The sequence below is a fragment of the Euprymna scolopes genome, chromosome 2, assembly GCF_053919585.1.
Source record: "Euprymna scolopes isolate OS-2025 chromosome 2, ASM5391958v1, whole genome shotgun sequence".
In the NCBI taxonomy this organism is placed as follows: domain Eukaryota; kingdom Metazoa; phylum Mollusca; class Cephalopoda; order Sepiida; family Sepiolidae; genus Euprymna; species Euprymna scolopes.
The window spans coordinates 192875949-192894125 of NC_136483.1; the positions used below are offsets into that span (position 1 = coordinate 192875949).

Genomic DNA, 18177 nt, shown 5'->3' on the forward strand with positions numbered 1-18177 from the left:
CAAAACTGGAATCTTCTTTTAGATGAGAGCCATTCATATCAATTGGCGCCAAGTAGGAATTAAAGTGTTTATGATGAAAAGGTAGAAGCTTGGTTTAGGCTGCGTTAAAATTAACCCGCCACTTTTCATCCCATTGCACCATATGGTCATGGTTGGAGGAGAGAGACTCAGAGAGATCTTAGTCGTTGTTGGCATTTGAAGTGTTTCCATAGAAAGTAGTGTCATCTTTGTATATTTCGATGAATGAGCTTAGAATGTAATTTATTTCGTAGATAAGTGAAGAGAATTTGGTTTAGGATGGATCCCTGAGGCACGGCAACATTGATACTTTAGGTTTCAAATTTTTGCCCATCGATGACTACTTTTAAAAACCTATCAGAGAAAATATTTGATGGTTAAGACATTTTCAGATATTCTTTAGCTGAAAATCTTGTGAAGTAAACCTTTATGCAAAACCCTATCAAATGCCTTTGATATGTCAAGAGCTATTGCTTTTGAAAGAAAACCTCCGTCGATAGATGTACTGATCCTATGTGAAATTACTGTCAGGACATCAGCTGTATATCTTGCAGTCCTGTTCCTATAAAAAGAAAGGTAAATGGAAAATTGAAAAAATTTTATTTTTGTTCCTCTAAAGAATAAAAAATATTTGTGACCAAAATTGTAACATTAATAATTTGTATGAAAAAAAAATTATTTTTTCCATTTATTTATTCTTATATTTTTTAGTCATAATTTTTTTTAGTCATTTATAATTTTTTTTAGTCATTTATATGCTTCTTAAAATGTTATTAAATCTTAAAAATATCTGTTGGCCATTTAAAAATTCTTTGAAAAAATGAAATAAATTTTATTTGAAACTTCAACCTGAATTCAAAACTCTGCAGACTGGAGTACAAACTGACTTTACCATGTTCAAAATGTTGATGTTTGCCATCAAGGGATTCAAGATCATGGTCAAAACTATGTTGATTAGATACCTTACACTAAAATTTTGAGAAGCCAGACTAAGCTTTTGATTGTGTATGGTGGAGGAAAAAATCTAGTGCAGATCCCAGATGCATTAGATAAACACTGAGAAAATAATGAATCGAAGATAAAATTTGTTCTAATTTTTTTATCTTATGTATTCACCTTAATTTTATTCTAAATCTGACATTTTTCTTTGGTCTAAAATCTTTTCTGCTGGTTTTTCTGTAAAGCAATAGTTACTTTGATCATTTGTTTTTGTCATGAAATTTCTAACAATTTCCTATCTCATTCATGTAATATTCTTTTAAGTTCATGAATTGTCAGTTGTTATTATAAGTGTCTTATTTGATTAAAACTTTTTAAAATTTGGTTTTGCTTGAGAAAAATACTTTCATATCGACTAGTTTTTTTATTATTATTGTTTTATACATTATTGATTGATGAGTTCACTTTAAAGTGGAATTTAAAGAAGTTAATTTCGATTGTTAAAGTGTCTTTAAAATATGAAACATTTTAACATTTTTTTCTTTTCTTTTTTTTTCACAGGCTTCAGCACATCAGAAAAATTTGGATGTTGGTGCCAACATTTTTATTGGTAATTTGGAACCAGAAGTCGATGAGAAATTACTCTATGACACATTTAGTGCCTTTGGTGTCATATTACAAACACCCAAAGTAAGTAAAGAATATTTGCTGAATAAAATTGTATTTGTTAAAAGTATTAAGTCATTTCCAAAAAAATTTTATTTTATTTTTTTGTTTTTTTAGAAGAACATTTCAATACATTTGTACTTAAATTCTAGAAATTTATATATATATAAAAGCGAAAATGTATGTATGTATGTATGTATGTATGTATGTGTGTTCGCTTTTTCTGTATGTCTACAAAAGGCTTTTTTGGCCATCATTCTCGGTTGGCTCGCTCCTTCTTAAAACTTTTTATATGCTGTCTAAATAATAATATCTACGACTAAGGAACTCGGGTCGCAGCTATCTTTAATTTACCCGACTTTTACTAGCTATTTTCGAAATATTTTTTGATCGCCGCGTAACGGGGAAAACAGAAACTAGGTCAAACATCATGCAACTTGACGTTGTCGCACCTGCTAATTTTGGTTTATAAACATCAACTTAACACACTTATCAATTCATCTGTTCCCATGGTCGAGATGGTAAAGTGGCAGGGTTTTTTTTCCATTTCCTTTCCACCTCTGCGTCAAAGGTTCGGGGTTCAAACCTACTCTCCTACTAAAACTTTTTTTTTCTTTTACACCTCCAAACACCCAGCCAACGTTTTTTTTTTTTTTTTAACAGGGTTGTTTTGATCCCCCCCCCCCACTAACACACACCTCCAAACACCCGGGCAACACCGGGTACCCCCGCTAGTATATAATAAAAGAGCTAAAATCAAAACTATTCAGTTGTGCAGTATAGCTGTCATGTTTTTATATCCTCATGGCGGGTTCACTTCATCATCAGCAGAATCAGCCGGTTGTATTGCTGAGGTGACAGTGAGATTTTTTATCTTTTCATCCCTATCGATCAGGGAAATCAACTGAGGACAGTAAAGTGAATCTTTAGTTTACTTTCAGAAGCCGTGTAACTCTCTCTCCCCTCATTTTGTCCTTTAGTCCTTATATTCCAGGTGCAATGTTTCTGTCAAAGGAAAAAATTGCTGTTTTCTTGTTCAGAATCTATTCCATCTAACACTTATCGTTAGCAAATTTTTGATCTTAAAGTAATATTTTTGTTTTTTTAGCTCCTTATATCAAGTGGCTTAATGGCTTGTCTGAAGCAATTTCCATAAAAAAAAAAAATGAATCCATACATAATTTAGATGCATCAGAAATGTTATCTGAATAAAATAGAAGAAAAACTGGTTATGTATTACTGTACACATAGATTCGAAAAAGTTGTCACAAAACAAATATATAACAAATAAATGTTATCAAAGGCAAGATAAGTTACTTTTCTACCTAACTGGATATGTTTTTAGTGCTTTTATTCAATGTAACATGTTTATTCAGCTTGAAAAACATACAGTGTTTACCAATGTATTGGAAAATTTTAAATGGTGGCCGACTCTCTTTGACACGGTAAGTTTGGGAAAAGAAGTTAAAAATAAAAAATATGCAAAATACTGTTAGAAACCCACCGAACATATGTCAGCCTATGTCACGATAACATATATTGAGCGAGTTTTTAACCGTATTTTGTCTAGTTTTTTTATTTATAACTCTTTTCCCAAACTTATCATGTCAAAGAGAGTCGGCCGCCATTTTAAATTTTCCAATACCGTATGTTTTTCGAGCTGAATAAACATTTTACATTGAATAAAAGCACTAAAAACATATCCAGTTAGGTAGAAAAGTAACTTATCTTGCCTTTGATAACATTTGTTTGTTATATATTTGTTTTTTGAATCTATGTGTACAGTAATACAAACCCGAAAAACTTAAGCCAGCGATTTGTTATTCTTCTCTCTTCTATTTTATAAACTGCCACTTCTTGTGCTTTCATTGTTCTGTTGTTAACATTAATTTCTACGTATTAGATGATTATTTTTATTTCATGAGTTTCGTAAAACTGGTTCTCCCTTATCTCACCATCATACTTTTCTTTTAACTCATGAGCTTTCTTCAGCTTTGTAGAGTTGTTAAAATCAAAGAGACAGCAAATATCTCTAAATTAAATCCTGCCATGATTCCGAAAAAAATTTTTTTACTAACCTGATTTTTCAGTTTTCCTCTGATGTTAATTTGTCAGAATTTATTATTTTTAAAAATGTATGAAAATATTTTTATCAGTAAAAGAAACCTCCAAGCCTGCTAGTATATATATAAAACTGACCTTGTGTGTGGAACTATCTCTACCAAACTACTCTACCAATTTTTGGTCTACAGACTTGAAACTTGATATATAGGGGATTTGGACCTGTCAAACAAATTTATTTGGTTTTTAGCCAGTAAAAATAACTGCTAAGGGTTGAAAATTTTTAAATCTGAACTTGGAAAGCATAAGTGTTTCTCTACACATATGCAAATATACATTTATAGGTTAAGCTACATTAATTTTTAAAGTTTTGATATTCATCTGTCCTCATGTCATATGGTAGCAAATACCACTGGAGAGCTAAATGTTTTGGTTTCGATTATAGCTGATGTCACCCAGGCTGTGTGCTAGGTAGAAGATAATAATTCTCAGACCACTTTTATACATAATTACATGTTTATTTTCTTCTCCTTTCAGATCATGCGAGATTTGGATACTGGTAATTCTAAAGGTTATGCCTTCATCAATTTTGCTAGTTTTGAGGCATCTGATGCAGCCATCGAGGCTATGAATGGACAGTATTTATGTAATCGACCAATCACTATCTCGTATGCTTTCAAGAAAGATAACAAAGGAGAAAAGCATGGTTCCGCAGCAGGTTAGTATGTTTTTTTGTTTTTATTTCCGTGTATTATGTGTATGCGTTAAATGAGGAGGAAAAATAAGACGAGACATAAAATAATTGCTGCAAAGAAATTGGGCTTCCTCACTCGCACCTGAAAGTATCCTATATTTCTGCAAAGCCACCATTCCACCTATGCATGAACTATTGTTGCCACATCTAGGCTGGAGTATCCACTACTAGTCTCTCACTCTTAGAAAGGATCCAAAAAAAAGTCTCACACCTAATAAGTCTCGTACTATCCATCCAGCTCCAACTCTTGTCCCATCACCAGATCACATCTAGGCCATTGTTGAGATTGCTTGTTTCCTGTTGATTGATTGAGGTATGTCTGGTCCTGTGCAGTTATAGAGCGTCCACCCTCCTGGATTTTGCCTCTCCTCTTTGAGAGAAGATTAGTTTATTGCTAATTGTTTTAGGTGCCCCTGTTAGGGAATGCTAATAAGACTACCCAGGTATTTTCTTTTTCATGCCAGAGTGTTTTTCATCTAGAGTGCGGGTGTTTCAAATCTCATTTTTCATTTCTTGTGTCACATCATCCTGCCATGTGAGAGAGATAAATAACTTCAGAAAAATAAAAGAAATTACACATTTCATTCTTCTGTGTAGAAAAAGCACCTGACAGGAAAATGAAATCAGTGGATATGCAAAACTAGTGTATTTACCCAACATTGCCCAAATAGAGACCTTGCTGTCTCTTGATAGATTCATTTTTATCTGAATGAGGTATGTTTCTGAGAGTCCAGCCTCTAAGCCAATACCTTCTCCTTCAGGGAATTATTGCATACTGATGCATTACTGTGTGACACGCCTGTTCTCTGTTATTTTTCATTTAATATTTAGACCAGGATAATGTTTTAAAGAGGCTAGTTTTTCCCAATTTCCGGCTTTCTTTCACATCTTGTTGCTGTGGGAAATAAGAAGCTTAAAGGTAAATTTTCATACACAGAAAAGGTTTTGTTCGTTTTCATAATTATTCCCCTTTATTTGTAAACTACTCTAAAATAGCACTTTTTTTGTTTTATATCAAAGCAGAAATGTATATAATGTAAAAAAATATAAGCAATCTGGTCTGTTTATTAAGTTCAAAATTTGCTTTCTTTTGGATGAGTTATTATTGATATTTTTAATTATTATCTATTGATAATGTGTGTGTGAGACCTTGTCTGTCTGTGTGCAGAACAGTTTCTACCAAACTACTCTGTCGATTTTTGTCTACAAGTTTGAAACTTGATATATAGAGAATTCGGACCTGAGGAACAAATTCGATTTGGTTTTTTTAGCTGGTAAAAATAGCTGCTAAGGAGTAAAATTGAAAAAAATTGGAAGTTGACTAAATGTGTATCTTTTATGCATGCAGATATATGCATTTATACTTTTAACAATGTTATTTTTTAAGTTTTTATATGAATATGGACTTAATGCAGAGGGTAACAAATAACAGTGGAGAGCTATATGTTTTGGTTTTGATTCTAGCTGATGGCACCCAAGTAAGTTTTTTTTTACTTTTGAAATCATTACTATATATAGGGTATAATATAATAATCAATAGAGAATCAGCTCTACGAAATCTGGATAAGTCAAAATATATGTAAGTGTATTTTACAATCGAGGAAAATTGGGTTGCTTGCTAGTGTAAAATGTTTTGGTGATTATGTGAAATAAACACATATTTCAACATTACTAAGAGTTTCTAGATGTATGATGCTAGTGGAAATATTGAAATTTTTTATTTTTTCGAAAAGTACACAAGAGAATTATTGTTTTTTTTGTACCAGTGATTCTTCATCTGCATTAATAAAATTATGTTACCATTTCTTGTGGGTATGTACGTTTCTGGTCTCTATGTTACTTACAATTTTACAATTTTCTTTTTATTTGCTAGTAATTAAATTTATATTGAAATCAAAAATGCAATTATGTGAAATATTGAAACAAACTTTTAAAAATCCTATTTAAAAAGTAATACAAAAATTAAATCCACCAAAATGCATTTCTGTTTCTTTGTAAGCAAGTCAGGCATTTTGATCTTTTAATATAGTAATGCCCATTGCCCATAAAACATTTAAGATGATTAAATTTTAAGGTAGTTCTACTAAAATAGTCATATTTTAATAACCAAAACACCTTAAGTCCTTAAAATGCCACCATTTTGTTCAGAAATGTATATTCTTTAACATATTTTAATAATTACTAATTTACTTGGTATATTTCAAAAGTTTTTAGGTAAATTAATGATAATGTTAATGCTAAAAAAATGGCCATTTTGCATCAGATTTTTTTGGTGTTTAAAAAAGTTGGTCTCCTTACCCCTATGAAGAATTTCATGATGAAATTTGGAAAACAATCAGAAAAAAAATATCAATCTGACTTAGTTGGGGTATAAAATAAATTTATCCATTTATTTTTTTTGTTTTGTTGTCTTTAGAATAAGACTTCAACATGATGTATATCAAACATTTGTTTCTGAATATATTTTGTACTTAAATGAACGTTTTTATTATTTTTATGTGTTAAAATGATAATTTTGTGTTGCTTTCTTCTTTAGTACCAGTTGTTTTTAATTTGCCTCGCCCCCATAATATCAAATACTTTTCAGCAGAAGAAAACGATTTGAATAGTAGTGCTAATAATTATAAGCTAGTCATTAGCAGCTGCAGTCAGCTGTTTAGTTTAAAATCAACAAGTTTTGTAATCTATGTTTACAAGTTTATTTTGAAATAAAAAAGGATTCTACTTTTTTAGGCGATGATGTGTGAATATCCTATAAAAGTTAGTACAAAAAAAAGAAAACAAAAATGACAACAAATATAATTTAGAGTGGAGGCGGATCAGTTTCGCATATAAATTTAATATATAATCATTCTCCCATTTCCCATCTATTATTGCCTTTTAGAGTAAAATTGTTTTTATATTTTTTTTACTTTGAAAAAATTATGCTACCACTAAATATAGGTCTGAGTGACAAGCCCATCTCCTCAGAGTGCCTCTCTTGAACTTGTCGTACCATTAACCTGAAATCTGAGTGACAAGCTCCTTTTACCTTACCACTAACACTAAGTTTGAATGATGCTCACTTCAAAATAAAAACTCTTCTATAACCCTACCACTAACTCTAAGGCAGACTGGCAAGCCTCCCATCATACAGTTTTAAAATCACACGTAATCATTAAATAAAAAAAAAACAGACCCTGCACCCCCTAATAAAAATGCACAGGATTTATTTCTTGTAGAAAAATAAATTCATTAACTGCCCTAAAATGCTAGAACGGTCTGGAAATGGATAATGTTACATTAAATTTATATGTGAAACTAATCCCCCACTCTAAAATGATTTTTGTTTTTTCTTTCTACCAAGTTTTCAGGATGTTTGCATGTAAATTCTCCTACTTCAAAGACCTTCTTAAAACAACTCATAATTGTCTTTAAAAAAACACAGGATTTATTTTCATAGAAAAAAAAATTGGTTAACTGCCCTAAAATGTTAGAATGACTCTAAAATCTAAAATTATTTTACATTCAATTCTTGTATTATATATTCATTTTTTCTAAGTTTTTCAGTGTGTTCATATGTAATTGCCTAAAAAATAGGGAAATCATTTTGGGGAGGTAGGTAGGGGCGATTTAGCAGAAGGTGTTAATCTTCAATAATACCAAAGAAATCTTGCAGTATATTGATTTTTAAATAGTCCTAAATTTTAGTTTTTTGTACATGCAGTACAATTCAACTTGAGTTCTCTAACTTCTTTTTTTTAATGAATACATGGAATTTTTATGACAGCATTATGTGAATTTATTGCAAATTATTTGGAAACCATTAATTTTGTGAGATTTTCAGTGTCATATTTGGATTTCTTGCACAAAAATACACTTATATGGCAAATTTCATTGTTTTATCTTGTGTTTTAACAAAGATATAGCATTGAAAAAGTAGTGTAAAAAATGTGACGAAACACATATGGTCTTAATGAAGGAAAAATATCTAAACATGCAAGGCACAAAAATAGTCATAACTTCCTTATTTTTGGTCAAATTTTTTTTAAATTTAAAAAGATTCTTTCTTAGATCATCAAATTCTTTCTATGTATGCCATTATTGAGATATTTTAAACATTTTCAGTTCTTTCATGTGTATTGCTATTTAATAGTTGAAAAAAAAAAAGAATCTTCAACTATTTCAGAATATTATGCAAATTTTGATTAACATTTATGTATAAATTCTCTTTACATCATGTATCCATTGTTTTTAATCAAATTTTATCTTTTTTTATTTTAAATTATAAAAAAACTTTGATTTCTTTTGATTTCACTGATAGAAAGCTATTTTCATAAACTGTATTTAACATGTAAAATTGTTTTTCTTTCAGAACGACTGTTGGCTGCCCAGAATCCTCTTTCCTTGACCGACAGACCACATCAGTTATTTGCTGATGCGCCACCTCCTCCTCCACAACAGCCTCCTCCTGCCCCTGTACCTCCTTCATCATTTGCACCACCTCCGCCACCTCCAGTCTCACAAGCTCCAATGATGTCTTTAGCAAATGGTCTTGCCTTAGGTAAGTCAGCTTTTCTGTTTGTTATTTTTATCAGTCTTCATTTTTCTAATGTGAGATATTATCTGTTTGATCATAAATAAGGAAATTTTAGTTTTGACCTGAATTATCTTGGATGTTCTTTAAGACGGAAACTCTGAAATTATTATTGTTCATTCTTAGGCAAAAGACATTTCATGTATGTTTTTTTTCTTTCTTAACATACTCATATTTCTCTTGTTAATAATCTTTTGGTACTTACGCCATGAATGACCTGTTTATCTATGATGTTGAGTTGGCATATTCCATCAACTTACGTAAATTTTTTGTTTTTGTAAGAAATGTTACTGTTTTAAGGATTTTAAAGAATGGTGGGGTGGGGGTGTCTTTTTTTACCCCATAACTTTAAGTCACAAATAAGTGGTTTACTATTCCATGGTCATCATTTTTTGTTTTTGTGTACAATGGCACATTGGTTCACCGAGTATGTTTGCCAGATAGATTTTGAAATTCTTTTTTGTGAGTCCAGTTGCTCCTATAATTACTGGAATGATATGCCAGTTTGTCCTTCAATGTTTGAAGTCAATTCTTTAATCTCTGTATAAACATTTCCCAAGAAACATATTTGTCAACTTTCTCTTGAGAATTTTGATTTGTTTTTCCTCCTAAAGGTCTTACCAATACACCTATGGTAACAACGTCAGCTGCACCTCCTCCCCCAGTTCCTCCACCTACATCGCTGCCTGTACCTCCTCCAGTTGGTGCCAGTATGCCTCCTCCTCCAATGCCTCCAGGCATGCCATCATTTCCTCCACCAGGTAAGGAGACAAAAACCATCCAATTTATTTTATTAGAGAAATTTATAAGTAATATTTTAACTAAACAGATTTTGCATTTTGTAAAATTTATGCTTTTAATATCAATTTTTAAAAAACTGTGTTTACTCTTAATGCATTTTAACTTTAAGTTTAAATTATTTCTTTTTTAATTTTAATTTATAAATTGTAATAGAATTTTGTCTCCATTTTTAGTTTGTAATTTTAATTTCTGATATAAATACATCTTGATAGAATACAGTGGTTAATGTCATGAATAAAATGATATTTTGTTTTTCTCTTCAGGACAACCGCCATCTTATCCTCCACCCCCGCCCATGCGGCCTCCACCACCACCATCAGATCAAGGAACTACACAGCCAGTACCACCAATGCCACCACCACCAAGAGCACCAATAGGTGGGTATTTAAACTCCCAGCATATGAGGGGGAATAGCCATGTTAAAAAGGACAAATTAGGGAGGACTGAGTCAAGTATTTGGCAGCTGAGATAACACATCGAAGTAAAGAGGTGATGTGAATTATGGCATCAGTGTAAAAGAGTTCTGTTAATGTTTATTGAGATTACAAGCTATTTTGGCAAGAAAGTAAAATTGATGCTACTAATTGGGATGCTGTTGTGTGTTCAGCAAGAGAAAAACAAGAAAAAAAATTGTCATGTTATGGAGAATTGTTAATTACAATTCAAGAGTTAGACTTTTTCCTTTTATTTTGATACTTTTGCAGTTACTGATCTGGATTTCCATGATGTTGGCTGAGGCTTGCCTAGCAGCTAACGTAAACCATCGAAATATGCAGAGCGTTGATCAAATTTATAAAGGCTAGGGAAAAAAAATAACATTTATCGGATACTAATTACATTTTTTTGTTATATATATTTTTATGTTTTATGCAAGAATAGGAAAACGTTTGAAATTTTTATGTAACATTTTATCTAAAATCGAAAATATTTATGCCTTCCATTTTTTTTTAGACTGATTAAATCTGTGTGTGATTAAAACAAAATTTTTTTTCCACAATTTCTAAAAAGTTGTTTGCTTAGATTTTCATTAATTAAGCGAGTTAGCGATTTTTCATTGACTGTTCAACTTGATCAGTGCTCAGCATATTCACACAGTTTACATCAGCTGCCGGGCGAACCTAAGTCAAATTTACAGAAATCTAGGTCAGTAGCTACAGAAGTACCTTTATTTTTATTTTTTTTTGTGTGTTCGGAAATCAACTATGAGAATTTCAAGGTTGTGTATGAAGGACCTACTGTGTCTGGCCGTGTATGAAGGTCTAGTGATGTAAGTGCCGATCTACATTGTCTGCCAAGAAGTGTTGAACTGAAGGAGTAAATTGAAAAACAATGTGATTTTTATTATTTGCATTGAACTATCTAAGACAATATTACTTTCTGAGTATTTATTAATACTTATTAATTTATCTTATTTGGGTCAGTTCTATATTTAAAATACAATGTACACTATTTTCATAGAAATGTTTATAAACTCATATTTGGTGCATGTTATTATTTTTTCTATCAAAAAACTAATTTTTTGCATTATCCAGAAAAATATGAGCTTCATCAAAGCATATTTATTGATTGAATATATTTGTATTCTGTGAAATTTCCACGGGTTCTCCTGGCTTTAAATTATTTTAGCAGTAGAAGCTTGTTAACAATGCAAATTAAAAAAAGATTTTTTCTCTAAATTTTTAAGGGAAAAGTCCCTTTAGAGATTAAGAATTCTTTCATTTCCCATAGTCTTTTTTTTACCATATGTTCCTTGTTTCAATCCGTAAATGTTTTTTTTAAAGATTTCTTTTGTTTTATAAAGCAAAACTAAAATCAAGCAAAGAATATCTTTGTAAATAATGTATTTAAAAAACAAGGTTTAAACATGAAAAGAATGATTTTTATTGGTATTTTTTAGATTTTAAATTATTAAATAACAAATTTATTTCAATATTTAAAACATTGAAATAAGTTTCAACCATTTAAATTTTTATCCAATTCCATCTGGAATCACTAGGGGTATTTATTCTATTAGGACAATAAAATAACTGAAATATATTAGAACGTAAGGAAATTCATTTTTCATAGATTTACTTAATTTCATAAAACAAAAATAAAATTAAACAAAAAAGATCTCAGTAAAGAATGTATTTTAAAAAAGGTTTAAACATTTAAATATTTTTTATTGGTATTTTTAAGATTTAAAATAATCAAAGAAAAAATACCTCCAGTTGGAGTTATGTGATCACCAAACCAACGATGTTCAACTGACAATGCGCCATTTTGTACAGAAAGTTTTTTTAACATTAATTTTTCATTCCTATTTGATTTTTATGGTTAGAGGAGGATATGGATATTTTATAAAAGATAAACAAAAGCAAAATTTGCTTCAATTCATTTTTTTTTGTTTTGTTTCTTTTTTTAAGAAAACACCAATGTGCTTAGGGTTTTTTTTTTATTACTTCATATTGCAAATGCTATTTCAAAATTTTCTTTCAAAGCAAAAATTGTAAACATTACTATATTTAAAATTATTTCTGATCAGCAATATATCTTTTCATCAGCAACGCTGGATGATTATCACTGGAAAGATATATGCAATGTAGACTACTATGTATTGTGGAGTCATGTGAAGCTTCTTCCTGGTACACTGTGGCGGGGAAGTCCCTAACTGAAGCAGCCTATCAATCGATTTGATTAAAAAAATGGGCGATTTCACAGATTTCAATGACAATAAAAAATATGGGAGGATGAAACATTTATTGATCCTCATTTAGTCCCGGACAACATCTGGTCTCCCTGCTAATAATAATAAAAAATGTAGAAAAAGCCACACAAAGACAGTTATTTCATTCCATTGTGTTTTTTTTTTTTTTTTTTTTTGTTTTTTTTTACTTTTGTTGGTTACAGATTTGTTTTTCCGAACTAATTCATCAAATTTTGATTCTTTTCTTTAAAAAAGTGAAAGAGAAAGTATTTTAATTGAATCTTTTATATTTTAACTTTTTAAAAAAAAACACAACTGTTTTCTTAATTACAGGTGCTGCACCACCTGGACCTCCTCCACCTGGAATGGCACCCCCACCAGGACCTCCACCACCTGGAATGCCACCACCACCACCACCTGGAATGAGACCTCCACCACCTCCTCCAGGTTGGAGAGGACCTGCACCACCCAGAGGACCCCCACCTTTTGGTAAGTGAAATACAATTCTACTTTTATAAGATATAATTCGATATCTTTGATTCTTTCCACAACAGTAGGCTTTTTTTTTCTTTTAATTGGTCTTCGGGTAAGGATCAAGATGTATTACCGTTTTGTCCTCAAAGAAGAAATCCTATACTGCCCTAATCCAAAGTGTCCCTTTTTGGGGAGCTGAGTTTTCTCAACATTAGAAAACAACCTTGTGTCTAATTTTGCTCTCGTGGGGAGTCAAGTAAATAGGAACATTTTTGTGTAGCAGATAAATTTAAAAAATATTTTTTGGACTTTTATTATAAATGCAATTTGTTGATGTAATCATAAAATTTTGAATTTCTTTTTTCGTCTTTCTGATTTTTTGAGATGAGGATTGATAAGTTGTACTACTGCTATCATTTTGAGTGTTATTCTTACAATGTTTTGGATGATGTATCCTCTAACCTTCTTCTTCGTGTCACCCTCTGGAATCTTTCTGTCAAACTCTGGAATCTGTGTGGAATTTCAAAAAGAACCTTTTATTTAATCCAAAGGTAGCATGCTCTTGTTCCATTGGTTACCACTGAGTAGAAGTCTTAAGTTATTTACAATGTATTCTTAGTATTGCCTGCAGTGGGGATTGAACCTTCAACCTCCAGAGGAGTGTCACAAAGAACTTAGTACTTTATAGGTTGATGGCTTAATCGTCAGTGCGAGTGATACTAAGAATAAATTGCAAATTACTTAAGATTTAATTCTCAGCTTTTGTACATCGATTCAACTTGAAGACAATCATTAATGTTTCCATCAATTTCTTGTTACAAAATATGTTTGTATAGTTGCTTAAGGAGATAATGTCTGATGTACTGCCTATGTAGGACAGAGAGAGACTGACACAAACACAGAAATGCTTGGTAATGACAAAAGTAATTATGCAAATTATTTGTTCTCGAACTGCAATTATTTTTAAGCAAGGAAAATATTAAGATTCGAGGTGTGTTAAGATTTTTTGCAAAGATAATTAAAAAGTGTATGTAGGTGATAATTTTTTTTTTTTTTTTTTTTTTTCAAAATTCTAACACGTTGACAGGTTGACATTAAAATCTATTTAGCATTATATATGAAATCTGAAGAAAAACAGTTTCTAATAAGTGAATATGCTATTATTATCAGCTTATTTCCTAGATGATGCCATATTTGATAATATATCGGCTTATTTCCAATCTGGTTGTAAGATCACATGTTACCCCACTTTATAACTCAATCTCAACACTGTTTTGTGGTCTTCTTCTCTTTCATCTTCTCTTCTAATTGTGTTGTTGTCTCTAAAACAAAACATAAAAAACATAAACTCCAACACATTCTGCAAATATCAGTTGTGCTCTGTGTGTGTGTGTGTGTGTGTGCGTGCGTGTGTGACAAAATTAAATAAATAAATAAAAGAAAATAAAAATTAAAAAAAAATAAAAAGTATATAACAAAAACTTTGAATTTTGATGTTTTCATTTTTATTGCAATGAATTTAATTTGCTAAACTGTTTTACCCATCATTTTACAGGTCGGCCCCCACCTCCCCCTCCACCTCAACAACGAGGACCTGCAGTTCCTCAGCTTCGTGGACCACCTGGACCCGGACCTGGACCTGGACCCAGAGGACCACCTCCACCACCCCGGGGTGTACGACCACCACTTGGAGGTATGCGACCACCAAATCAACGGTATTAAATCCAGAATGTCACTCCATTGCATCTCTCAGCTGACAGAAGCCATTTTGTACAGAAAATTTTTTTTTTTTTTTTTGACATTCATTCTTCATTCTTATTTCATTTTTTAAGGGGTAGAAAGAGGACATCTATGGACATTTACAAAAATTATAAAATTAAATAAAAACAATTTGCTTTTTGCTATTTTTTAGTTTTGTGTTTTTTGTTTTACAATTTTTTTTTTTAAATTTAACATTTCAGTCATATTTTTATCATGATTTATCTTTTATTTTTATAAATATCTTCTTGAAAAAATAGGACAAATTGTTTGGAAATTTCACTTAACAAATTTAAATCATCTTAAATTTAATTCAAAGGAAAAAGAGTAAATATTTGCCATGACTAAAAAAAAACTGTAAATGGATTATTGTAGTGTAGCCATGTCACGATTCTTCTTTGGATTGCAACACGTATAGTAAGATTATTTGTGGATGAGTGAAAATAATGTTGTACATAGTATTTTCCATATTGGGTTAGAGTAGTGGAAAATTCCTTTAGAGTGATAAGTTTAAAATTAGCACGACCTTGGGATATTTTGTTGGACAGGAAGTTGCTAATGACACATAGCAGATAAACTGATGAAATTTTTTTTTCTAGACCGAAAGGGTCATGGTCTGTGAAAGCTGCTTCTCTGCCTATTGAGGATGGATTAGAGATATTGCATATGTATACTTTATAACTGAAAAGAAAAAATTCCAAAAGCATTGTTACACCTCAGTGCTTTTACATTGTCATCTTTAATAACTTTTACGGTGGCAGTTATTAAAAGATTCTTATAACAAGAAACAGAGGGACATCACTATCCATTAAGAAACTAATGATTTATTTTATTTCATTTTTTTTTTTTTAACTTTATTTCAGCCAAACAAAACACATGGCTACATGTATCTACAGGGACACTCTAAGTAGGGAGTTGAGCAGCAAAACATTTATATTTCTGTATGTTAGTACAGAGAGGGAATCTCAAAGGCTAGCAGATCAGACGAAGAAACTATTAGAGTAAAAAGTTATCCAGCATCTTGAGACCTGTACAATGAAGGGATAGAATTTTGCTGCTAGACTGATTTGTCAGGAGGATGTACATCGAGGGGCACCAATAGTGCAAGGTCATTGGAGCACATTCCATTAAAATACTTGTAAAACAAACACAGGGATGCAACATTGCGGTGATGAGACAGGAGTTGGAGTTTAGTTGACAGTACAGGACCTATTACAGAGTGGAACAAAAAAATTGTCACTCTAGAAAAGACGACATGATTCCATTTCCATTTGATGAAAACCAGTTTTCTTTTTTGTTTGCTGCAGACAATCTACTAGTTGGCCAGTTGTGTACAAAAAGAGCAATAAGAGCCTTCTATCGTCTAAAAGTGACTTAATGTTAAACGAGCGAGATCAGAGATGCACCGCTGTACAACACATGCTCTCGACCAATCCAAATTATGACAATAGGACCATTGCAAGCACCTTCAAAATGCATCGCTGGATTGCCACGAATAACAGATGTGCTGAGGGTGATGAAAACAAAGTTTCCAACCACAATTATGACCTTTGGTGTGGTTTTAAGTGAAAACCACATCATGCCACTTACATCTTCAAAGTCAGTTTAAAAGTCAGCACCAAAATGTACCTGAATGTGCTGAAGAGTGTGGTGATCCCCTGGTGCAATTAAGTGGCTGCTGGCAGGCTCTGGGTATGGCAGCAGGACTCAGCGTTGGCCCACAAGTCCAAAGCGACCAAGGCTTGGCTTAAGAAAAAGTGCTCAGTTTTGTATCCTTCTCTCACTGGCTTTCTCCTCCTCTGACCTGAATCCGCTGGACTACTTCATTTGGTCTTACGTCGAGAAAATACATCAATTGCCGACATCTGCCGAGTATTCACCGAGCTCCTGCTGGCACTTGTGGAAACAGTATGCTCCCAGTTCTGGACCTGTATCAAGGCAGTGATTGAGGCTGAAGGCGGCTACATTGAATAGATGTCAGTTCTACTACATGTTATCAAAATTTATTTTTTTCAATAAAAGTTTTAAAATAAAGCTGTAGTGTTGTTTTCTTGAAGGCAACAAATTTATTGTTTCATTCTGTAGATTGGAAACTTTTTTTCTCACTCTCTGTTTTATCTAACATCACATGCGTTCCTGTCAATTCCCACAACTGAATAAAAACTCACCTCGAGTTCAGCAAGTTGACCCCTGTAACCTACATCTAAAATTTCAAGTGTTTAGAGCCAAAATTGAAGGAGGAGTTTAGTAGAGTCTGCAAAGGTCATCTCTTTCAACTTTGACCTCTTGACAGCCAAATCCTCCCCCCCCCCCAAAAAAAAACTGATTAAAAAGCTTGTTGCATGTCTGAATACCCTTTATGTAAAATTTGAAATGTTTAGACCCAAAATTAGCTGAATAGTTTTCTAGAGACCGCAAAGGTCAAATCTTTTGAACTTTGACCTCTTGGCAGCCAAATTTTTTACCAAAAACCTATTAAAAAGCTTGCCCTATGTTTTAATACACTTTCTATAAAAATTTCAAATGTTTACACAAAAAATTAGCTGAGAGGTCAAATTTTTTAAAAACTTTGACTCCAATTTTGACCTTTTAAAATTTATTCTTTTGGGCTCAAATCAAATTAATAAGTTTGATCCATATCCAAGGAACCTACATCTAAAATTTCATGTGTTTAGACCCAAGATTGACGGAGGAGTTTGGTAGAATTCTGAAAGGTCAAATCGCTGAACTTTGTTCCCTTGACAGCCAAATTTCTGACTGAAAACCAATTAAAAAGATTTTCCCAAATCTCAATACACCTTATGTCAAATCTCGAGTCTGTAGACTGAAAATTGACAGAGTAGTTTGGTAGGGAAATGCGCACACGCAGACAATTTCACTTTTATAGATATACTAGCACTTCAGCCTGGCTTTGCTCCGGCTCTGTCTACTGTTCATAACTGGCCCTACATGTGAATACACTTTATGTAAGATTTCAAATGTTTTGACCAAAAATTGTCTGAGTTATTTTTTAGAGACTGCAGAGGTAATTTTTTTTTAACTTTGACCCAATAACATTATTATGGTCTCAAATCAAAATACAAAGTTTTACCCATGTCCAAGTTACCTACATCTAAAATTTCAAGTCTTTAGACACAAAATTGGCGGAGGAATTTGGTAGAATCTGCAAAGGTCAACTCTTTCGACTTTAACTTTTTGGCAGCAAAATTTTTGCTCCAAAGCTGATTAAAATGCTTGCCGCATGTCTAAATACCCGTTATGTATAAATTTAAAATCTTTAGACCCAAAATTGGCTGAGTAGTTTGCTAGACACCACAAAGGTCAAATTTTTTGATCTTTGACATCTTGGCATCTCAAATTTTTGACCCAAACTGATTAAAAAGCTTGCCCCATCTCTGAATACCCTTTATGTAAAATTTCAAATGTTTAGACCAGAAATTGGCT

General features: G+C 32.0%; 1 protein-coding gene across 2 annotated transcripts in view; it reads left to right on the plus strand.

Annotated features, from left to right (window-relative positions):
- The window catches only part of LOC145300472 (uncharacterized), a 49139-nt gene extending 34260 nt beyond the window's left edge, over positions 1-14879 (plus strand). For both annotated transcript variants that reach the window (XM_080144488.1, XM_080144487.1), the window contains exons 4-10: positions 1519-1647; positions 4222-4402; positions 8793-8981; positions 9629-9775; positions 10079-10192; positions 12835-12990; positions 14531-14879. In XM_080144488.1, coding sequence (XP_080000614.1) covers positions 1519-1647; positions 4222-4402; positions 8793-8981; positions 9629-9775; positions 10079-10192; positions 12835-12990; positions 14531-14697 — 1083 coding nt within the window. In that variant the 3' untranslated portion in view covers positions 14698-14879. The remainder of the gene's footprint in view (positions 1-1518; positions 1648-4221; positions 4403-8792; positions 8982-9628; positions 9776-10078; positions 10193-12834; positions 12991-14530) is intronic.
- The last annotated feature ends 3298 nt before the right edge of the window (positions 14880-18177 follow it).